The sequence below is a fragment of the Rhyacophila brunnea genome, unplaced genomic scaffold (genome assembly GCF_057557595.1).
Source record: "Rhyacophila brunnea isolate RB1 unplaced genomic scaffold, BYU_Rbru_1.0 scaffold_3, whole genome shotgun sequence".
Classification (NCBI taxonomy): Eukaryota; Metazoa; Arthropoda; class Insecta; order Trichoptera; family Rhyacophilidae; genus Rhyacophila; species Rhyacophila brunnea.
The window spans coordinates 17,249,766-17,275,822 of NW_028232965.1; the positions used below are offsets into that span (position 1 = coordinate 17,249,766).

The window sequence follows — 26,057 nt, forward strand, 5'->3', positions numbered from 1 at the left end:
TTTTAATGCTGAACGTCTAGTGCGAGCACTTTGGGCGAGCACTAGCGAAATGATTATTCATAGGCGTCCGCAAAAAGTGGGTATGTGGTTAAAATTGAAGTAACAAAAAACTGAAAAAAAATATTAGTAAAGATTACCTATAGTAGGCAATCATTTTATTGTTTTGAAGAAATGGAATTTAGTATACATGTTGAAAAACTCCCGAGGAATAATCGATTTAGTGCCCTGTTTGTTAACATTTTTGCTTCGTGATTTCCTAAATGTAATTGGTTTATGAATGTTATTGTAATGTTGCTCCCTAATGGATTACAGATTCCCAAAATATGAACCAAAAAGGCAGAATTGGATAAATCAAATACATCGTGTCAATCCTTCCAGCTGGGCTCCGACTTCCAGTAGTTGTATTTGTTCCAAACATTTCGAAGCGGCATATCTTAAAAGAACGAAAAAAAGGGTATGCTTAACGTATGACGCATTGCCCACGCAATTTGAAGGATTGAAACATTTTTTGAGGGTAAGTAATTTGAACAAAGAGGTTCCATAATATATAATTTAAACGAATTACAATAAAATACCAGTTAAATGTGGCAACCGCTTGAACGAAAATACAAAAATAGATAAAACATACCTACTGGCATGATTCATTCTTCTATTTTCTATTATTATTATTATTATTATCAATATCATTGACAATATTTTGTAGTTAGTGAAATTTATAATATGCGGAAAAAATATCTAAGATTTTTTCTACCTGGACTAGAGTAGTAATGGTAATTTAGATAATGGGCTATACAATGATTTAAACCTATTGTATAATTAGGGAAAGTAGGTAGGTATTGAGTGAATTTCTGAGAAGGATATCATTGCCATTATTATTGGCTGAGCGGTTACTATATAAGCATTTAATGTGGAGGTTCCCGGATTCGACTCTAGGGTCTGGAAAATTTTACATGTTATGTACCAGGGGTTTGAACAGTTATTTTTTCGTTCCGGTTCAAGTAAAAAAATATAATATATCGGCTCTATTTCGGTTTTCGTTCCGACAACAATTACGGGCTTAATTTACAAAGCCATGTTATATGAGTATGGACCTGATACGTTACAAGAGGCTAACATCGATTTCTCATAAAAAAACCTGTTGATATAACATCCACTCTGTGATCTTTTAGGATCGAACATGGTATAAAATATAATTATATAAAGTATACCTACATATGTATTTAATTTCAGGTCTCGAAGCCACGTCCGATACAAGCATCCGAAAATACCCCAAGGAAAAAAAAAATGCGAAAGCTCATCAAAAATATGGAGGAGATTATCAAAAGACAAAACATGTCGGAAAACCGTGTAAAAGCATTAGCATCGGCAAGGCTGCGTAGACTAAAAAATATTCAAGCTGTTAAAAGACGACTTTTAAAAAAAGTCGTCACATTTAAAACAATAATTAATTCGTTAAGGTTAAAACAATTGGTTTTAGAAGAAAATTTAGAACTTTTAACTTCACTCGAGGGGAATAAAGATTTTTTGATCGCGAGCACGGGCCATACGTCTAAAAAACAATACAGTCCCGAGTTACGTAAATTTGCATTAACCCTGCACTTTTATTCACCTAGAGCTTATTCGTATGTTCGAAGTCAATTCTCCACACGCTTACCTCATCCAAAAACATTATCACGCTGGTATACTGCTCTTGATTGCCAACCGGGGTTTACAAAAGAAGCTTTTGATGCCATACGCTTAAAATCGTCAGCATCGAAAAAAAGGTTGAAAGGAGTGTTAATTTTTGATGAAATGGCGATTAGGAAGCATCTGGAATGGGATGGAAAATTATACCATGGTCATGTAAATGTAGGGAATAATTTAGAGGGAGACTGCGTGCCCATGGCAAAGGAATGTCTTACGTTTCTAGTGAGTTGCCTTAATGACTCATGGAAGATTCCTGTAGGGTATTTTTTAATTGATGGCATAACCGGCTTACAAAAAAGTGCGTTGGTAAGAAATTGCCTTGATCTTCTAAAAGATTGCGACATAGATATTGTAGCATTAACTTTCGATGGCGCACCAACAAACACAGCAATGCTTAAAGATTTAGGATGTAATTTTTCTGACGAAAATAACTTTAAGACCACCTTTCGGCATAGGGAACAAGATATAGCAGTATTTTTTGATCCATGCCATAATATAAAACTGATAAGGAATGCACTTGGCGAAAAAAAAGTTATAATTGATAAAGACGGGGGTATTGTAGATTGGAAATACATCGAAAAGCTCCATGATCTACAAGAAAAAGAAGGATTACACATTGCGAATAAATTACGTGCATCGCACATATCGTTTTTCCGCCAAAAAATGAAAGTTAAATTAGCTACGCAGTTATTAAGCAACTCGGTTGCTGACGCTATTGATTTTTGTAGAAATACACTGAAGTTGCCAGATTTTGAAAATAGCCAGTCAACTTCCACTTTTATAAGATATTTTAATAATTTATTTGATATTCTTAATTCTCGCAATTTACATGCAATGGGGTGGAAAAAACCTCTCAATTCCAAAAATTATGATGAGAATTTAAAATACTTTGCAGAAATAATAACATACATAGATGGTTTGAGATGGCCGAATGGGTCTCAAGTGATAGCATCGGCAAAAAAAACAGGGTTTCTGGGGTTTAAAATATGTATAAAATCGTTAATTCACCTTTACCAAATGATAATTGTTCCTAACCCGAATATATCATTTATATGCACGTATAAAATCAGTCAAGACCATATTGAATTGTTTTTTGGTGCTGTCCGATCCCAGGGCGGTTTTAATAATAATCCAACCGCTAGACAATTCCGAAGCGCATATAGGAAACTCTTAGTACATGCAGAAATAAATCATCTAGGTAATGGAAACTGTGTCGCATTAGACCAAATAAATATTTTAAATGGTCTGAATCTTTCTAGTGAGAATGTGATTAATTATTCTTGTCCAAAAAGATCGCTAGTAGACCCACCTGATGATGATTGTGAGCAACCGTCTTTTGATGAAAGTACAATGCTTGATTTAAGTACGCTCACGCAATATTCCGAAGACATTGTTGGATACATTGCTGGATTTGTCGTCAGAAAAGTTAGCAGAATAATAGTATGCGAGAGATGCTTGCAAGTTTTGGATGCTAGTGATCGTAAAAATGCTCTAAATTCTTACTTAATAGCTAAAAAAGACGTAGGCGGCTTACGGTATCCTTCTCAGGATGTTGTCTATATTTGTAAATATAGTGAACTAGTTTTTAAGAAATATGTAAAGCTGTATTCTGCAAATACTATTGGGAAATATTTTGAAAAAATGACGATTGAAGTTTTAAGCCACTTTGTACACACAGATATTTTTAAAGAATTAAAAGATCACATGACAGATCAATCGCCGCTAGAAAACCACGTGGTATTCCTAATAAAACTAATAATCCAAAAGTACTTAACTGTAAGAACACACTACATAACAAGTAAACTTAATGAACCGACTGAAAAAATAAGAAATTTCTACAATAAAATAGTATTATTTAAAGGTCAATAGTTATTACGTAGTTAGGCAGTTTTCATTAAAAGATGATCCGAGTTCTAGGTGGTGTATTTCTCGTGTATTTCTTGCCATCCCATATCTTTCGATGTCGAATGGCCATTTAGTTAGGTAGGCGATTTGCTACGTGTGATACGGGCTGTTCCCTTCGTAGTCGCTTCTGTGCTGGCCGAAAACAGCCGACCCCAACCGAACATCAAAAAGTTAACGTTTATGTTGTCGGACTATAGTGTAGAGGAGTGTGGCACGTACGTGTCAAATATGCATCGAATATATTTGTAGGCCGACAGTGAATACAAAATAATGTTTAATGCAAATTTATGTAAGGCTGTTTGGTACTTTTTGAAAGGTCTTTTCCGATTTTTTATTTATTTTAAAGGCACTGAAAAGTTCTGCAGTTTCTGCATTGCTAGACAATTATTTTGAAACTAGATCTTCTCTCAAATAACACTTTTTTGTCATGTCTATAATTATATTATATTATATCGGACATAATAAAGAAGGTCTATCGTATCGCTTGCCAAAATGGAAAGAGTTCTAGGATAATAATATAATATGTATTTTGTTATTTGTTGTTCTATTTCAGGTATGTGCAAACTTTTTGGATTAAGGGCTAAGTTAGGAATATAAAATGAACGGCGGGCCGCAAGTAAAATATTATTTTCTGGACACACGTTATTCGTTATCATGAAAAAAGAATTTCAACATAAAAAAATAAATAATTCTTTAATAGCCAACAATTTAAGGAGAAGAATGAATAAGAACTGTTTTACATTCTTCAACATCCTTTTAATTTCAGATGTTAATTTTTAAGATTCTTAAAACTGCTTGTAAATGTTCATCAGTGATGTTTGATTGTAAAGAGTTTGTATTGATAATCATCCTAATTGAAATTGTTTGTTCACATAATTATATAAGTTGATCTAGAAATGACCAACATTTTTCGATCAGAATCTTTATTTAAGTTGTTCTAATTTGTCCGAATTAAGAGTGTTGTAAAATTTGCAGATATCTTCTTGACGGTGCAATTTATGTATTTATAAAATTTTATTTTTAACGAAGCGTTAAATGTAGAAAAAAGTATTTTTTTTCAAAAATACGATTAAAACTCGCGGGTCCCGCAGAAAAACTTGGCGGGCCGCTTGCCCAGACCTGTTCTATATAATCCAAATATTATAATTTGTATAGGTTTTTTTTGCACGTCCTTCAACTTGTGTTTTAATAATCTGAATTTTTCAAAGTGATTTTCTTTGATCCATATTTTGTATTCGATTCGCTATTGTGCATGTCTATTTATATACTCTGTAGGTATATATTTTTAGATGATGTGATTTCATACCTTTGAATTATTGATACTTGTAAATTAATATGATAATTTGTCAATTTAATATTGATTATACTCATGTACCTACTTAGTTATTTACTTTGTTAATTTTAATGTAGGTACCATATTATTATGATAATTAAATAATAATACATTTTGAAGTTTCTGTATTTATTATATTGAAGATATCCACCAATGAACATCAATGAATATTAATAATATTCCGTTTCTCCCGCACGCCTATGGTCTCGAACGTTTGTATACGCATATGTCCACTCACTCACACAACCAAACACACGGCACGCAGCTTCACGTACCAAGGCAATGTGAAGTGTCTATCTGTATCTATTGTCTAAGGTTTCCCATAATGAATGGGTGCAAAGTGTCACCCGCCGCTTGAGCCTCCGCTGGGCCGGGTGCTATAAAGGTCCCGACAAAGAGCAAACCGCCTGGGGGGCAGATTAGAACAGGGCTGTCACACGAATTATTTTATTCTTTTAAGTAATTAGTTGATGCGTCATACAGTATTCATAAAATGTGGTATGTTAACTAAAAATATTATAGCCAGCTAACATTCAATAGACAAGACACCCTGAAATACACTCACATTCTATAGGTTAAAATTTAATATACAAGGAATGAAGATTTTTTTTCGCTATTACAAATAATAATATTGAAAGGTACCTATAAATAATTACCTACATGAGATTTGTATGAAAACACTTGTGCGAAGGTAAATTGGCTGAAACATCAAGCCGATTCACAAATGGTATATAAATTGATTAAATTGTTATGTACCTATTTTAAAAATGAATGCTTATATTATAATATATATTATTTGCTTGAAGAATGATGTTATACTTGCCAAGATTTAATTATAAAATTGGACATTTATTCGAAATAAATAATTGATAATCCTGGATACCTATTTACTTACGTATATTTCAGTCATCCTGAATAATAATTATAATCGCATGATTTTAATTTTAACAAGTCAAATTGAAAATGTAGTGTGGGAAGCTTTCAAAATATTGACTTCAATAATTCAAAACAGCTAAAAGATAAATATGTAAATATTATGCACATATTTAATACATTGGTATTATTTCGAGTTATTGTTGAATTCACTAATACAATCTAATTGTAACATCATTGTTTTTTTTTTAAGTAAATAAATGAAAATTCCAAAAATCATACAATTTTGCTGGTGCTGGTTGATAAAAATTCTTGATTCTTTATGCCATTTTTGAAGCTGCCCGATTAATTAAGTATTCAGCAAATCTATTCTATACACAAGGCTGCTATCAGCGGCTATCGAGAGTAGTGAGTATGTATAGAGATTGTTAATTGTTACAATAAGTTAACCGACTAAACTGTAAAGAAGTGCTATGTTTTAACAGCACCTCTCACTGCTGTGTTAACTGTTAGAGCAGTTTTGACAGTTTAGACGGCTAACTTATTGTAACAATAAAATTATAATACCTCAATACATAAATATGATATACTACCCTCGATAGCCATCGATAGCAGCATTATGTATACTTACTTACTTAGGGTATAAGCGTATTCATGAGGGATGCCTGACGGTTTTTTAAGCGTCTACTCCCGCAATATCTAGTGCCTATCTGTGCGGGCGCTTGCTTGTTGTTAGTTGAAAAGACCCGGCCTCGGTGGCTTCGCGACCGAGCGAGGCCGGGTTGGAGATCTCGGTGAGATGATCTGGATGAATTATGTATAGAATAGATGCGCAGTATAAATTACCGGACACGACCGAGTAACAATGCGATTTTTAAAACATTTATAAAAGATAAATATTTCATCGATCAATGCAATAAATTATTTATTAAATCTACGAGCTAATTTATTTATGCCCTTTATCGGTTGGCAACCATGTTTATTTTACAAATTTATTATTGCGACTTTTGTCCTCGTATTTCGTGTTCATTTGGCGAGCTTTTTTCATTTTCAATAAAGCTCGAAGAACACACCGACGCTCTTTGGCGGTTTCCATTCAAAAGATTTTTTAAGGTTTTGAATGTAGGGATTAAGAAGTATTAGAGTTTTTGTGGAGAAATAGGATTCGCGGATTTTCCATTTCGTTACGAAATTGAATTTCAATTTATTTAAAAAAAAAATGTTTATTGAAATGATATAAAAAATGCCGGTAGGTACTGTTCGGTTAAAGCGGTACCAAAATGCCAATTCAGTAAGATGGAATATTTGCACTGGTTCTCCTGTGTCTGTTGACTTTAATATTGATTTTAAAATCTAATTTTATACAAAGGGATTTTAAATATGACTGTTTCCTATTCGGTTAAATTTAATTATTGCATTATGTTTATCCAATTTGCGGTTCCATGATATAATTTTCTGACCATAAGATTTGCTGATGATATTCTATTCATTACATCTTATTAACATGAAATGATAGAGCACACTGAGCACAGAGTAGAGGTAGAATTTGGTAGAAAGCAATAAATGTTACTAAAATAAAAGTAATGATAGACCTTATAATTAATTATAAATAGTATCTAGGTAGGTATCTAGATATTTAGTATACTAAACTTAGATAATTTAAATTTCTTCGTGTCTTAGACAATTACAGTACTAACAATTTTATTTTGAAAAGGATTGATTATTAAAAATCGGTTAAAACGAATTCTAGGTAGATAGATTCCTGAGGAAATTCTTAATGATCTAAAGCAAAACATCCAACTCACGGTTTATGGGCCATATGTGGCCCTGGACAACCAATCCAATTGGAATACATCAAGACCATTCCAATTGGATTCATTTGGCATCAATTAAAACCTGCGTTGCCGTATATCTTGGCCCTAAGAAAAAATCGAAAAATATGTATCCCGTTATCAAATTCCATATTAGAATCATAAATTAAATATTACAGGTTGCAATTTTTCCGGAAAAAACGTTAATATTTAAGTCAAATATCCGTAAACATGTTTCCCGCCGTTTTTTAAATTATATATTTAATTTTTTTTTAAAAAATTAGGTTTTATTACTTTTATTTAAATTATATTCCATATTTTACGACAGTGATAATTCTTCTTTGCTCAATTAGACCCAGCTTAAAGAGTAGGTTAGACTCCTATTTAGGTAGGTACCTACATATTAGTAGGTACTGTTATTAATTTATTAATATTTATTTAATTGGAACTTCTAATCGGACAATTAATTGTGATTTTTTATAATTATCACTCAGCGAAATGCTTTTCGATAAAAATTCCATTCGTAAAATTAATGCTGCAATCAGTACCTACCTAGGTAGTTACAAATATTTTCGGTCATGGAACTTTACATAATATACCTAACCGAAAAGTATTACAAAATAATATACCTAATGATAAAATACAAGAATATGCATATTGCGCATATTGTATTAAAAATAATTTTGATTTTTAGTTTCAGGTAACCTTATGAACTTTCAACTTTCCCTGGTACTAGGTACTATTCTATAAGTATAGCTATCTGGCTACATAGCTATATAATATTTCCAACAATTTTCAACCGTATTCAATTTTAGATAATCGTATTAAAGTAGGTAACAGAGAAAGTTTGAATACCTATTGAAACGATCGGCAGTCATTTACAATCCTTCGTAAGCTCCTCCAAGTTAATTTTAAAGCTCTTTAGTGCCAGAACTTTTCGTAAGAAGAAAATTCAATGCCGAGGCATGCACAATATTATTTCTCCCAGCATTATACCCATATATTCGAGATAAAGATATTTTGTACTTAATATAATAATAATTATAACTTAGTAAATATGTTATAATAATTTATCTGAAAATGATCTAATAATACCCATATGAGTTGATATATATATTCTGTGAAGTGTTGCCAGTGACGTATCTAGGCAAAGTGCCGCCCTTAACGCAGACATTGCTGCGTGAAATGTATAAAATAGGAATCAAGCAAGATAATTTAAATTGGATATATTTTGAATCTAGTATATAGATAGAAGACCTACGTTGATGCAGTGCCCTCTCAACGCTTTCATTTTGTTTCAAATTGTATCACACTTACTATACACCTATTTTTATTACTAACTTTATTCTGGATTTTTTTTACGGTGAAGTGCAGTGCCACTATATATTTACGGGGGGCATCTAGCAACAGAATATGAAACTTGAAATTTAATTCAATTTACTGTCCATAGTTCACCGTGAGCTGTCTTGCCGGAAAGAAATGGACGTATACTATAGTGGCGTATAACATTGACTTTAAAAAAATACGCGCTATTCGTGGAGGCATTGCAGACAATCTATTCAATTTCAATTTTATCAAATTCTACGAAACATTAACGTGATATTGATTTCTATAAAATATGTGATCGGACACGTTTTAAATAATTACATGTTTAAAAACGTTAAAAAGGTGAGAAAATCAAAAACAAATTTACAATTACAAAAAACTGTCAAAATGTATATTCGTTTAACACGTTCATCTAGTTATTGCATATTTTATTATTACAAAGTTTTTATTACAACGTTTTTATTAGCTCGTAGTCTTATTTGTCCAGTATAAATCTTGCAATCGATTTTTAACTAACTTCCCGACTAGCTAGACATTTGAAACTTTTAGAATATATCAGAACACGATGCCAATGCAAATACTTTTAGCCATCTTTCTTTAAGCAGAATTGAATTCATTTCCAGTTAATTCTGTTTTGTATGAAAAGTTATTTTGGAAGAAATCCGTAATCCAATCCACTATCAATGGTTGCTAGGGGTCTGGGGTCCTAGCAACTAAATTATTAATATATACGTGCGTTACTATGGAAATCAATATGACATTTCAGTATTATTTCTATCAAGTACAATTTTTTTGATCGTTTAAGCTAGCAAGTCAAGTTTATATGATTCAACAGAAAATTTAAAAACACGTTGTACCTATATAAAAATTTCTTTTTATCTTGTAATTAATTATTTTTGTTTATTTTAATCTTTGAAATTATTTCATATTTCGTAAATCAATTTTTTGTTCAAGTATATTTAAAAAAAAAAACATATTTTTATAGAACATCAAAATGAGTTTTGAAATTGTTTTTAAATATATCCTGTAAAGCTTCAGTATTGTGACCAAAATTATAGATTCGTCAATAATATAATAATATTCATAGATGAAATAATATAAATAAAATAATAATCTTGAAACAAAATAAATACATATGTATTATTAAAATGTGTCGTTTATTCTGAGTAATATTATGATGCCTTCGTGTCACGCACAAAATGACAAAAACGTGCTTTAGTCGTCTCTGAAAATGGAGTTTTTTTTTTCAAAACCTATTGCTATTATTTTCTTATTCTCATGTAGGTATCGTCTCTTATTCAATTTGTAAGATATATCTACTTATATACAAACTAGGTGTGTAAATTGTAAACACAAATAACATGAGTGTGTTGATTGAAATTTGAACACATTCTGGGAGACATATGTATCAAAAAATAATTTGAGATTCTAATCGGATGCATTTGTAATCAAGTAAGGCTGCAGACACACATCATTGCAGTTGACGTGCGTTGACGCATGTCTTGTTTGATTCCAATTACATCCAATTAGATATAACCAATCTAACTGGTAATTCTAATCGGATGCAATTGGAATCAAATAAGACCTGCGTCGACGCACGTTTACTGCAATGCCGTGTGTCTACAGCCACACTCGCTTCTAAATTTATTCCATTGGAATCTATGTATCCAATTGGAATGGTCTTACTTGAATTCAATTGGATGCATTTGGAACACCCCATTACTTGTTTTGTGAATAACAACAACATCACATCGAAAATTCAATGTGTTGCACTTGAGACGAGTTTCTATGTATGACGGGCCAAGACCCAAAACACACAGAGTTGTAAATTGATACAAACTGTGGTTGTTCTTGCTTGATTCCAATTGGATCAATCCAAGATCTGCGTTATGGCACCGCATGTTTGCGTCAATAATTCTCAGCGCTGTGTATGGATGGATGGCTATGGTATGCTAAGCTTTTAATGTATGTAAGCTTTTATGTAATGTAATGTTAAATAATAAATAAAACTAAATTGGCTTATTATGTATCCTGGAAACTTAGCTTTTGCAGTACCTACACCAACCCATAGTACAGTAACGATGTATGTTATACCTAGTTCAACATCAGTACGTATTTAAGTGCGACATGTTGTGAACATCCTGAATTAATAATTTGTTATGAACTCAACGTGTCTTTTTTAAATAAATAAATAAATAAATATATAAAAATCTTGTATATAGGTGCTATATTTAACACAAAGTATCAGTGGCGAAGGCTCCATACTAAGCGATTATTTAAAGCTTACCTTCTATTTTCAAGTATTTAATTTATATAAATAAATATCTATATTGTAGGACATTGTAGGTTATAATAAAAATATTGATTGCCATCTATCGTCGTTATTTATAAGTAGAGCTTTTAATTTAGTCATGTTTCGAATCAAAAATAAATGACGGAACGTCCAACGTGAGTGCTATTTTTAGAATTATTTCAACGATAATCCAAGCCGAATTTTCTACCGAAATTCAGTTGCCAACTTCATGCATGGCTGGGTTTTTGTTCGAGACTCAGAAGCGTTAACAGACAAGCTTATTCGAAATGTTGAATTGTTTATTGTCTTTGCTTATCTTTAAAAGCAAATAATAAATAATAAGGATGATTAAAAAAAATAATAGCTATTGTGTTCGATCACATATAATTTATAAATTGTTATTAAAAATAAATATTGTATTAATTCGCGATTATTATTTAGGTTACTTCAGTCATAGACAAACATAACATGCTATTCACAGTTTATGTCATTTTGACATGTCAAAGCGGTGGTAAAGGTTTATTTTATAATACAAAATTCATTGTGTTACTGTGAATGTGGATAAATTATCTCATATTGTACCGAAATCATTCGCCAGTGCTTTAAATATATAAGTATTTATTAAATTGTGTAGTGTCCCGGTAGAAAATGTGCGAACGATTGCATTTAAAAATTATCAAAGCTTGACCTTCCAAGGGTTCATTTAGATTTGAATACAGCAAAAAAACTTATATTAGACATTTTCACAACAATTTATAAATGATAAATATTTGTTTTTAACTGGCAGTTATACATTAAACAAACTTTTTTGTTGGCGATGCGTATTGTTTGGTAAAGAAAGTATGCGTGGAATTCTACTGCCATAAGTGATTTAAATAATTTGACAAATTCAGCGGTGAAACCTATGACCAGTGTGTCGTTGTCATTAGTGTGCACCTATTCATCAGTAGTAATATCGTAAGTATTATCTTCTTATTTCCCGTAATTTTCCTGACAAGTGTGCTCTTTTTCTATGATCTCCACAGCTTACCTCTTTCCAAAAGTCACCCTTCGCCACTGCAAAGTATTAATCTGATTGATCACAAAATTATTAGGCCAATTAATTCACTCAATACTTACATTAGATATCAACTCTGAACCAAGCACACTTTGAAAAAATAACATGTGAATTTGACAGACGCAGAATTGAAAATCTTGGCCCACGGGTTTTAGAAGCGAATATCCTGCTACTTCTGCGGGAACGCCACACAAATTTTATAGATATTAATACAATATTTAATATTATTTGAAACATAAAAATCTGGAATAAATTTCAGTCATTATTATTTTTCGAAAGTAACGACATCTTTTGGTAGAACTTCTGGTTACTAAAATGGGTATTAAGATTGAAGGTACACAGGTGTCTTTATCTACTTCGCAAACACCTGTCGCGATGCAATCTACTGCCTTGTTTGAAGATTAATTAGGTACACGATTGATAAGAGAACTGGAACGTGGAGCGCAGTGAAATATCACTTTACGTCCGATGAAAATGAATCAATTAGCGTTATCTTAGAAAGAATCATTCTATGTCAGTGACCACCCCTCCCATATGATGTTATAACCTAGCATAAAACAGAAGGGCGACATTTTTTGCATCCATTTTAATGTTCTCATTAATCTGAAAATTAGCCGGAAACACCCCTACACGTTATAACTAATTTTATGTCAGATAAAATAGAATTAGCGTGACTGGAACGCTTATTTTTAACGGTGTTTGTAATATCTTTTTTGGAAATTTAAATGTCACCTAGATTACACTCCCTGTTGAAGGGTCTACGAAACCGTATGCGATAAAGAAGGGATGCGAACAATATATGTTGTACAGTGATCCCCGATGTCATCTCAATTGGCAATTGGATCATTCGACAATATGTATTCCATTTCCGGTTCATTACAATCAGGCACGAAAATATTTCGAAAAAATCCATAATAATTTATTATTGTTTTTTTAATGCGGCGGAAGGGGGTGGGGTAATAAAATGTCGCTGGTGTAACAGACTTACGCATTTACCTCGCATACTACTTAAATTATAGTTTCCCATTGCTTCAACCGCGGACTCCGCACTTTTCCGGGCACATTCTCCATACCCCGACACTCCACATTTCGAGTGTAGCAATGAGCGTCCTGCCTGGAGTTATAATTATAGGTGCTCATCCACTAGTTAGTACAACCTGTCCACAAATGGCGCGCCTAAATAATTTGTATTTTTTCGCTAGTAGGGAGGGGGTCCAGACCTAAAACCCCCTTTGTGTGCGTGCCTGATTACAATGGAGATAAAATAGCCAATGCAGTCACCCAGTCTCAATTATTGATTGAACTGCGCCACAATCTTCGTTTAGTTTTAGGTAGACCGTAGCAGTCTACATTATATTTTTCCGCCAATAATTCTTGTCGTTGATTGGCTGCCGCATTTAGACCATTCTACGTAGTATCAAAACCAGAAAACTACAGTACCTCGGCCACATTATGAGAGGACAAAAATACAGCATTCCCCAACTCGTCATTCAAGGAAAGATCAATGGGAAGCGTAGCAGAGGATGGCGCCGCATTTCGTGGCTTAAAAACCTCCGTGATTGGTACGAGTGCAGCTCCACTGAACTGTTCCGGGTAGCAGACGACAAAGATAAGATCGCCTTGATGGTGGCCGATCTCCGCTAGGGGATGGCACAATAAGCGAAATTCTCTTTACGTAAACGCTTTTTGTTGAGCGAGCATAAGAATTTCGCTGGAGTGGGGGAAGAACATAAATTCGCTCGTTTAGTCTAAATGCGGTTTCATAGATATGGCGAATATTTCCTTTTAAACAATGTTTATGGTCCATTCATTTCATAGAGCCGATGTCCGGATGTAGGCATAAGTGAGCACAGGCTTCACAAAAATGTCTTGCAGTGGCGAAGACTCCACACTAGGTGATTAGATATTAATTAAAGTCTACATTCTTAAATTTAGAATTCACATAGGTACACATAGATATACTGTATCCAAGTCTATCGAATCTTCTACTAACATATGCAAACAAAGGTTTGGTATTAATCAAAGTTATTTTAGTATGATGTTTGATGGTGTTTGTCCTTAAGATCTTACAACTGTTTGATTATATGAAACGACCAATGTTTCAACAACAACGCATAATTGTATCAACATTTGGTCATATTGTGTAATGGCTTTTTATTTTACGCAGAGTAGAAAAAGTTCGGGTGATCTACCCGACTTGATATTATAAAAAAGCAAAATATAATATTTTCAGTTAATTATATTAGTAAAATATCAAAGATATAGCAAAACTCAAGTCCCATAAATATGGCTGTCCTAGGACATTCTTTTCAGTTACTCACCACAGCCTACGCTCAACTTCAACAGGCACCCTTCGTCACTGATGTCTTGTAAAGAGATAGACTAGATAGATAGACAGCGCTCGGAATGGAGCGGAACGCCCCGGAGCGCCGTTCCTGTTCGTGGGATTTCCGAGGATGGCGTTCCTGTTCGTTAAAAATTCGAAAATGGCGTACCGGTTCGTAAAATATCCGACGGACAGCGAGTCGTCTAGTAAAATCCTCAAGCGTCATACTTAATATTATTACGTTCCGGGTCAGATTTAAAATTGACGAAAATTAATTTTTATTAAAAAATAATTTTACTGGTTTACAACCACTGAATTTTCTATGACCCGTACATATTACGTACTCAAGAATGTCCGAAATTGTTTTAAACGGTGGGTAAACAACAAAATATTATTTTTTCAAGACAATATGAAACTGGGCTTCAAAAAAGATTGTTTTAAAACACGAGCATATGTACTGGAGAGAATTGTATAATTTCTCTCAATTGTTTCCATTTATAGTCACAGAAAAAACATTGCATTTTTAAAAAGAATTTGGTACGTACCGAAATATTAAGAGCGTGCGTGTTAAAAAAACAAATGCATGTCATAAATTTTGTGTTCACCTTCTACGTATTCTTCCGGGCGACCGGGCGAAATGCATTGTCTAAAGACACTAAAGCTGTAAAGTGTAAACTAAATAAATATTGCATACATGAAAAAACCTAACTAGGTAGTTAGACCTTCGCAGATGAGTTCGCTAAATTATTATATTACCGAAAAAATGTGTGCCCTGACAAAAGCCTTTGTAGTAAATAGTAAAAAGTTTTCCCTAAATAACCTACATGTTTTTAAGGGGTTGAAATATTTCAAATTAAATATGTAATTGTTAATAAAGTTTTGTTTTTCCCTTTGGCGAGTTCATACCACTTTTAATAATTCACCAATTAATAAATTTCCAGACAAAAACATTAATTTTATTTTATAATTTAAATTATTCATTGCGGTTATAGGTAATACCTATATTTAAGTGTTGTGTCGTGTGATTATCTATTAAATTATATACCATATGTCATGTTACACCTTTTTTGTATGTATTTTGTATGGGTACTTGCATACCTACTTCAATTTAACTAAAAGTAGGTCATTTTATTTGATTGTTTATAAGTTTATAATAATTATTTTTATGCTGACGTCGCTACATTCTGGTAAGTTTTGTGTTTCAATTTAAAATGTTAACTGTTTTATATATATGTAAGTTACATTTTAAAGAAAATGGGTTCTCTTAAAAATTTGATTAAAAATCCCAGCAGGCAATAACATTACACAATAAACTAATATATCTGCACATAAAAAAAAATTGGATGATCGAAAAGTTCCAACCGAAACTATTGAAAAATATTCCCAAGAGACAAGCGGCCAATTCACTAGAAACCCAGTTATTAAAAATTGGAAGAGTTTTATCAGTGCGGTGGGTGGTTTCAAGTATGCTTACAGTAAATGCCGTTATTAATAATTATTCGGCACTATACGATCATTTTAATAAAGCATCCGAAGATAATACTAGGGATGAATCAGAACGATGCAAATATAGTGGCCTTGGAAAAATGTTAACAGGTGTGGAATTTGTTCGAAATTTAAATACAATGTCAGATGCACTAGATGAATTAGGTTTCTTATCGAATTATCTTCAAATGCGTAATATTACACTAGTTGATGCTGATAAAGCGATTAAAACCACCATTCGTGTCCTTGATTCGATGTCAAATGATCCCGGTCTAAAATTATTAGACGCTCTTAGAGCCATAGATGAAAAGATATACAAAGGACTAATTATTCAGGAAGGTAAGGTTAAAGCCATTAATGTTTCTCAATTATATGGAAGTCTAGCCAATAACTTAAGAAATCGAATGATTACAAGTTCATCGCATGTCAGTCGAAACGCAAACATTCACCAAGAAAACATTAATCTATATAACAATTTATTAGAGAGTATACAAGTACTGGATCGTAATAATTATCGCAAATCAGATGATGACGGCGTGGACATACGATATGGAGAGGATAACATTATCAGATTATGCCATCAATTTCATTTAAATGAATTAGATATTAAACGCGGTTTTAGGTTTTTTTTTTTTTAAATGTGTGATGATTCTAATAAAACTCCAGAAGATTTGAAACCTCTCCTTAAAGCTATAGCGACGATCCCAATATCAACAGCTGAATGCGAAAGAAATTTTAGCGCTTTAAATGAGATAATGACACCACCAAGATCATGTCTTAATATTAAAACGTGTGCTACGTTGTTATTTATAAATAGTGTAGGTCCGCCATTGAGGCAATTTAATCCTAAAAAATATGTTCGGTCATGGTTAGCTAAAGGTCGGCATTCAGCGGATGACACGGCAAGTCGAAAAAGAGAATTGAAAGATGACAAAACGTACGACCTCCTGTGGAAATTATTGTAAAAATTAAACAAACCAATGCGGATATGCATTTCTTATTTTTCTTAATGATTGTTTATCAACGTGTCAATACGTAAACCTTGTAGTAAATATATAAATGTATACATACTATCTATCTATATATAAATATGTATAATAATTATGAATGCACTCACATAATAATATGTAATTGTAATAATTAATAATGTATTGCTTGGATCCCTCCTCTCTCCACTAACGCCCTTATCCTACAGTATTCCTTTCCTGGTAAGGAATATGCTTACACCTCCACGTGGTCAATCTGGACAGTATTGTTCATTTTTTATTGAAAACAATTAGTCTATAACTCGGCTCAAAATCTCGGTTTCATTGCATTGTGTAAATTCAATAAAGCCAAGATTTTAAAATATGTGTATTATTTACAAAATACAGTACAACAGTTAATACAGCAGGTAATGATAAGTTGTGAATTAATTTGTTTGTTGTTCAAGATTAATCCAATATAAAAATATACTGTATGAATGACGTTCCAACGTATTAAAATTTATAATACATTGAAATTCGGGAACAAATTATTTCGCTTAGCACATGTTCAATTACAATAACAATTGACAATATTGACAAAGAGAAGCTTTCTTGCATGTTACACTGGTTACAAATGTATTTATGTATAATGATTATTAATTTTAAATATATGATACTTTTAGTAAGTGTATTTTTAGGAGAGAATTTACTTAATATCTTTTATATCATATTTACAAAATCTTAAATATACAACACCCACGATGGTCGCGCGGCTTAAGTGTCGGCCTATAGTGTCGTTGGTCCCAGGTTCGAATCCTGGGTCTGGCAAGTACACATATTGTGTATCAGAGTATGTACCTAATAGGTAGGGCAAGTGGTTGAGATCCATTTCTCGTAAAAACAAAAAAAAACTGTTAATACAAACCTCTACTCTGTGGAGGCCCATATGATTTTATTAGGATCGGACATGGTCGATAAAAAAGAATTTATCTATGGTCTTGTAATTTCTTTGCCCATAAAACGGTTAAGTTAGATATTTAAATTAATATGGTATAACAAAATTTCAGGACTTGTGATGCCATACGTATGATAAAAAAGTATGCAGATAATGGCACTGTTCAATATTGCCATTTTATTAAGGGGCGGAAAATAAATGATAGAATAATAGATACAATTATCAAAGTTACCACGTGGAAAAAATTTAAGTATTCATACTCATAACTTGATTATAATGCTGTGAATGTCAAAAGTTCAAAGATTGTTTTTATTTCTTTCATCGGTTTAAGATTGGAACAAAAAATCGAACACTCTTTGATATTTTTTTGAAGGTTATGCAGCGCTCCGGTTCGTAGAATTGTCCATTTCGAGCACTGTAGATAGATAGATAGACTATAATTCGACGAATAATAGACGGAGCTGTTTAGTAGAGTATATTGATAGGTACAGCATGGTTTATTTGTCATGTAACATGTTTTGTTTTTTCCTAAATACCACTATCTCGGTTAACGAAGGCATATGAAATTATCAATCATTAACTTTGAACGTCCGATGTCCAGGTATTTAGATGCGGTTTTCTCATTGTGTGACAAAATGGGAAAAATCCAACATACCAACTTTAAATTTGGGCTGTAGTGGAAGCTTTCGGTAAACAAAGAGAGGGGTGTAGACCTCTCCAGGAAAGAGTCAACACTGGTTATCATCTTTTTTTTATAAAATTATTGCACATTATTTCATGAATAATGGATAAAAATATGGTATTTTTTTTTTAAACTATATGCTTATAAATAATTTCATAATGGATCCTTTAAAGTTATAATACGGTCACAAATTTGAGTTGACTTACTATTTAATATTTTTCGCCGAATTATAATAATTATAGTACAATAAAATAATTATATTGTTGGCAACAAAGACCCACATTTTGTTGTAGTAGCTATGATGATAAGGAAATCTATAATAATTAATTATTGTATTTTAGTGTGACCACATTTTTTTATATGCTGTGATACCTATAGTATGGGAATGATTTAATAAAAAAATGATATATCTGTTATTTTGTAATCACAATAAATTCCATAGAATATAGCTTGATAATATAGTGTAAGCAATTAAAAATAATGCATTATAATTACTAATAGCGTCATTTATGTATACCAATCATACAAACAATTACAGTGGATCTCGACTATACCTTAGATTTCACATAGGTAAATAATTGCTAGATTAAATCAACTATTAAAATTTATGATACTTGTACCTACAATCAAAATGAATAGTTAGGTACGTTATATTTATTGCAGAGGAAATACTACATTATTAAGAAAGGGACGGGGTTTTCCACTTCACATACAAATTTTCTTGATACAATATATTCTGTTATATAATATGACTAATAATTTATGTTTGTATTACAATGTTCAACTTTCTTGACACGCGGTATGTATTATTTAATAATGTGATACACTTTAAAAACGTATCTTGAAGAATATGAATTGATAGGAAACGATTTATTACTGCAATTAATCAATTCAAAATGTCTTTTTGCCATCTAACATGGATAATGTATCCAATGCATAATAATTAATGACATAAAGTAATACAAGTGTTATATTACGTTGACAATCATCAAACAAACATCCTCATCTATGAAGACAACGAACTTATGACTTTAACTATAACTTTTTCATTGTTTTACAGTTTTAAACTTTACATACGTTTGGTCTATTAATTGGTTAGTGCAGCCCTCTTTGTATAAATACGAAATTGCACGTCTAGTAAAATGCGCGTTGATCTTGCAATGTGTATTAATTATTTGATCTAGACAGCGCAAGGATCCAATGAGTTTGACGAATGACTCTTTCTTCCTCGTAAACAAATCTATTAATACAACCTCTACTGTGTGGAAGTCCATATTATGCTCTGCTTAGTTATTTTAGTAGCGAATGTGGTAATTTACTTTAATTTCCATTAAAAATATATATTAATCTCTATTAAACCTAGAATAATGTGTAACAATACACATCGGTTCAATAATAAAATTATAATATTTCTCATAGATTTCTTAGATTAGATTTTTTTTCACTTAAATATTGGTCCCCATATAATTAAGTTCTTTCAAAATGTGTTTTGTGGTAAAATTTATGTCACCATAACACTATTCAGGGATAAGGTAGAAAATAATCCAATCAACATTTAAAAAAAGTTGTACATACGTATCTACCTTATATAATAAATGTTCGTATGGTTTTGAAGATTCCCTTTGCGAAATCTATCCTGTAGGAAAGGTCTCCAAAGAGTGTTAAAACCATAGTATTACAGTTGCCTGCACAGATTTTTTTATCTCAAGATATTTTTATCAAAGTGTATTACACCTCACCGTATCGCAGTTCACCGTGACTTATTGTACCGAAAAAAGATGGCAGTATACCATTGAGATCAATATTGTTCCAATTCAATAAGATTCAATAAGAATATTAATTTGATAATAAATGGCATTAAATATTTGATAATAGCTCTGTCATTATTATGAGATATTTTATATGTATGAATTGATACTTATGAGATCCTACTTGCTAACCGACTTTTGAATTATTCAGAATTTTATATAGAAATATACGACATGATTGTATTAATTTCTAATTTACCACCTACCTAATTTATGTTCTTCGGTTTGTCACTTTGTATTTCGGCAGTTTTTATGTAGGATTTCATTACGTATATTATTTCGACATGGATGTGATGTCAATAATTTCAAATTTATTTATTTTACATAATATAATGAACATAACAAGTTCTAAATTCAAAGCGTACAAGACATGACATAAAATAAGTGTTAAGAATTTTTCAAATAAAAATACAGGCTAATAAATAAGTAATAAAGTAAGAAAAATAAAAGTACATGAAAGCACACAGAGTGAGCTAGGTTGATAGACCTATCTTAAAAACTTATAAAACAACGTCTACCTAAATTCAACTCACGTAAGTGGAATATATCAATATGCGAAACGATTTGATTAAACATAGCTATTGCCCTCCCAATTGGCATTACTAAGGACAGGTTAGTTCTGTACCTTGGGAAAACAAACAACGGATGCCCTCGATTCCTAAGATAATTGAGTACCTTGGTATCAAAGTGGGACATAAGCCATTTACAAAATTTTACAGGAGACTGGAAAACATGTGTGAAAAGTGACCGTTTTTCATATAACATACCAACTTTAAACTCAAAAATCTTTATGAAAACTACCGTTTTTGATACTTTTAGTGGATTTTTTGAAAAGAGCATCACTTGCACTACCATAATCAATTAAAACATGAATTTAGTGGAAGGTGGCGTATGTCCCACTTTGATACCAAGGTACTCAATTATCAGAGACACACAAGCCAACACCACCAAGAATGACAGAGTTTCCATTTACGCCGCGTATTAGTCGGAAAAATATGTAGGTAGCTGAATAAAGATCCCTTCTAAATAATATACGGTCATATATTGCGCATAAAACAGCTCAAGGTAATACGGTCAACTGCTTTATATATATATATATATATATATATATATATATAAATATATATAATATGTATCAATATTTTCATGTTTTTGGAGTTTCATGACAAAGCAAGCGCCTCGTGCACTTCAAATAAAATTGTCACGGACAATATTGATAACGTATTTTAAATACAAAGCTCATAAAAGTAACACAATGTTTATGAAACCCCCCAGTACTGAAAAGCTTTCGAATAATATTTATCCAGGAATTGCAACAAGGTATCAGGATTTCCACTTCATAAACAGATGTAATAAAATATTATGGTGCAACGTAATTGATTCGCAGCGCTTCTGTCATGTAGAGCTTTAGATCTTAGTACTGGAGTACTTTAACAACCGTCATTTAAACACAGCGTTTAGACCGACTCGTTTTTTTATAATCTCGATCACCACAGAACAGATTAATAAGATACAAATGTGAAAGCCAGCCGCAATTGACCGAGACTTTGAAGCAAGATTTAATTTATGACATAACGATTATCGGGCCATAAAATACAAGAAATACACCCACACAGTGTCCTGAATATATTACCAATATTGAATGCCAAATAAGAGATTAATAAATATAATTCCGATACACTACATTTTGACGCAGGGTTTTGAATGTATGAGTGTCCTACGAAAATGAACCACACATTATAGACTTGCAATGGTATATGTTGCATCCTTCAAATACACCAATATTGAATGATCTTCCGTGCATAAACCGAGAGCAGCTGTTGTCAGAACGAAGGACAAGCGCATTCTTAACACCTGCTTAAGTTTATCCCATATTTTTCTACACTCGAGATTGGTTGCCTGTTACTCTACACCCGTTAAGTATTTCATTTTTCATTATTTCTGAGTTCTCTGTTGAATGCAACAATCTTTAATGCATTATTATGATACTTACGTAAATATTGAAAATAACATATTCTTTAACGTGGATTTAAAGCTTATTACCAATGCTCACTGTAGCCAGGCCGTGAGACGAATCTGTAAACTTTGATGGTAGTGCTAGTTATTGACTGTTATAGAAAACGATTGTTTCATATTGAAATAGATAGTAACAATTGCAATCAAAATATTATACAATGTAAAATCTTCATTTATTGCAAACAGGTTACCGCATTGCATTTTAGGATAATCAATAACGGCCTGAAGATAATTGGCCTTTTTGGATTATCCCATATTTCTCTACACGCAAGTTCTGTTAGCCACACCCAGAAGGCTATTTATTATCCATTATTTTTGTATTTGTCATCGACGTTCAACAAAAGCCCTCATTAATTAAAAATAGGCGTCTTCCTCAGAGTGGCGTTAATAAAGAAAGGTTTGATATCACTGCTGTAAATTGAATATTGCATTATATACCAAAATAAATACCATACATATACTAGAGGCGCTTAGCGGAAAAGTAAGAAGCTTGCAATTTGAGACATTTTTGTTGTTGTTGTTGATAATTTACATTTTAACGTGTTTTAATTGATAAAAACGTGCCTATATAAAAACATTAAAGAGAAAATATGTTTTTATTAAAAAGTCGAAGATAAACAGTGAAAATAATGTAACATCTTATCATGATAAGTATATTATTTTTTGGTCATGTTTATCATTAAAATTTGATAAAACCTAGAGTTGAATTAATAAACCTAACCTAACCTAACCGAAAAAAGTACTACGACAGTCTTTTTAAGGGACTTTAAGTTGGATTTTGTTTCGTCTTCAGTTTTTCACGTATACAATTTAATGAACATGAATATAATATACTTATGTTATTAGATATTTTACCAAAAAAGTTTTTGGCCAGCCGCGGCATCCAACCTGAAGCGTATTTATTTATTCTTGTACCGTTTAATAAACTCTCCCCTCACATCATCCAAGCAACCACGACTTTATTTTCACACACGTCATAATCCCCAAAATTATATTGAAACTTTACCAATTACCACGTCATAATAATACATTCATAATATTATTATACAATTCATATTTTTAGTTTGAATATATTATAATAATGCTGCACTTATCAGTATCTATCTCACTGTTCAAATAAGTTTAAAGCGATCGCAGTCAAATGTTTTGCGTATATTAATCACCCGAAATGGCAAAAACTGTCAAATAGTTTTATCTTTACGTCACTTAAGAAGAAAGAAAAGCGGACATGAAAATTCGCAATTTCGATTAGAACGCCCCTAAATTTATTTTCGCTTAACGTCAATCTCTGTTATTACCGACCCTAAGAAATCACTGGAGATAGAAAGCCCCTTGGGAAACTAAGGAAGGGGTATTTTCCAGTGTGAGGTCACTTTTCCTTTTTCCTCGTCTAGGGGCTTTACGATCTTTGTTAGGAAATAAGCCCCTCCGGTAGGAAGTTATCCACTATTTTATTTCCACCGTATGTTGTGACCAGCCTTGCTTCAAACGTGATAGAATGGTCGACAGCACTATTTTCACAGTCCGTATACTTAAATGAGAAATCTCTTAACTGATCTTTTTCATATTTATTTTTGTCTCGGATGGTTGTATATCAAATATTTACTACTGATCATTCATTTTTAGTTAAACAATATACGATACATTGTCAAATATTACATAATATCTACAAAAGTTTAATATATACATTACTTATATATTATATCCTTTGATTATTGATAAGAAATATTGCTTAGAAATGATTATTGATGATTCAATGATACATAAATCGTTTCTGTTCTGGCAGAACACACTAACTGGAGAATACAAGTTTTGAGTAATTTGACTTTGAAGTTGTTAAAATGTTTGAAATGGTCATGTGAGTTTATTAAGTAATCGTAAAAAGGATGACTTTAAAATAAAGACTGTTTATTTATTAAGAAGGTTTCCAGACGGTAAAGTTTGAAATAAGGAACATTTTGGTATAACTAACTCAATATGTCATTTTTTCGAATTAGTGTCTTCTGCCAGAACAGTGACGAAATTATTAAAAGACTTATACTTTTTGTAAATTAATTAGTCTATATACCTACTTAATAAATATGTTGGTAAGTACACATAAAAATAATTTAACCAAGTGGGTAGGTATATAAAATTATAGAAACTAGTAAAATATGTTGATATTGAAATTATAAGTAAATGTACCTATATAGGTATATAATATATATATTATGTATGGCACTACAGACCATTTAGGTCCATGGCCGACTGCACAACCATCCTCCAGGTTCTCTATTCTAACCTATATCTCAAATTTATCACACTCGCCTCTTTGCGTCCGTCTTGACGTTATCTTACCGAAATGTAATAAAAATAAGCATCGTTTTAATTAACTTTACGAGCTATGAAGTGAAAATTCTACATTTTTACAGAAACGTAAAAATTCGATTTTATACAATTATTATACATTAACTTAGCATAAATGGAAAGAAGCTCTGCCCCCCCAAAGAAAGAAAAAATGGCAATCAATTTTTACATGATTATTTTATTATAAATTTGTTGTTACTGTCCCGAGAAAGATCTCCCTTCCTCGCATGATGGGTACAGTCATACAATCTTATCTAAAGAACGGTCAAAAATAGAACTATGGACGCAATCTTAAAAACGTCATTCGAATGTCAGATTCTGTCCAGTTGTGAGTTTGATTGGGTAGTGTTCGACAGTGGCTCCCCCATACATTCTTTAGTAACGTTTGTAGGGGTCTGTACAGAAGTTGCTAGTTGCTCCTTACCGGTTTCGTGGACCGACGCCATTTTTTTTGTCAAAATGGACCTAGAGGCACCTATAATAATTCATGTTAAACTTTTCTCGTGGCGAGCCATGATATGTAAGAAATTTAAAAGAAATCAATCTAGTCACATAAAGTCAAATTAATTATAAGTATGTACTTGCATACTTTCATGTCCTCTACTAATGCATATTTACGTTGGTCACGCTATGTATAGGTAATTGTTGATTTTTATTATTTTCAGTAAATACTAAAAATTTTAAAAAATATCGTACTTTAAATTGTTCTCTTCGTAGATATTGTATTGATATATCTATATTACATCGCTGAAGTTTTGTGATAACCTTTTTAATCTACATTTCAGCAAGAGGCTCCGATTCTTCAGACACGGAGTCCGAACCAGGCATCACGCTGAAGCGGAAACAGCGAAGGTCCAGGACCACGTTCAGTGGTGACCAGCTCGACGCCCTGGAAAGAGCCTTCACCCGGACTCAATATCCTGATGTCTATACTAGGGAGGAGTTAGCGCAGCAGACTGGATTGACTGAAGCTAGAATACAGGTATATAAAATAGTTGTACATATTTATATTTGATTGTTTTACCGTGGAAGCAATCACTGTTATGGTTTGACATGCATTTTGTCTATTAATATAATATGTATTACATTTTTATATCCATCCATGTACAAGCGATCCTAACATACTTGTTTTAAAAACACCCCTAAATTTATTAAAATAAAAACAAAGCAAAACATTTCTTTCGATGCTG

The 26,057-nt window shown here is 32.1% G+C and overlaps 1 protein-coding gene across 4 annotated transcripts in view; it reads left to right on the top strand.

The window, feature by feature from the left end:
• Positions 1-26,057, top strand: part of LOC147067976 (protein gooseberry-neuro-like) — a 99,826-nt gene that overhangs the window by 66,192 nt on the left and 7,577 nt on the right. For all 4 annotated transcript variants that reach the window (XM_085952397.1, XM_085952396.1, XM_085952395.1 and 1 more), the window contains one exon: positions 25,653-25,849. In XM_085952397.1, coding sequence (XP_085808523.1) covers positions 25,653-25,849 — 197 coding nt within the window. The remainder of the gene's footprint in view (positions 1-25,652; positions 25,850-26,057) is intronic.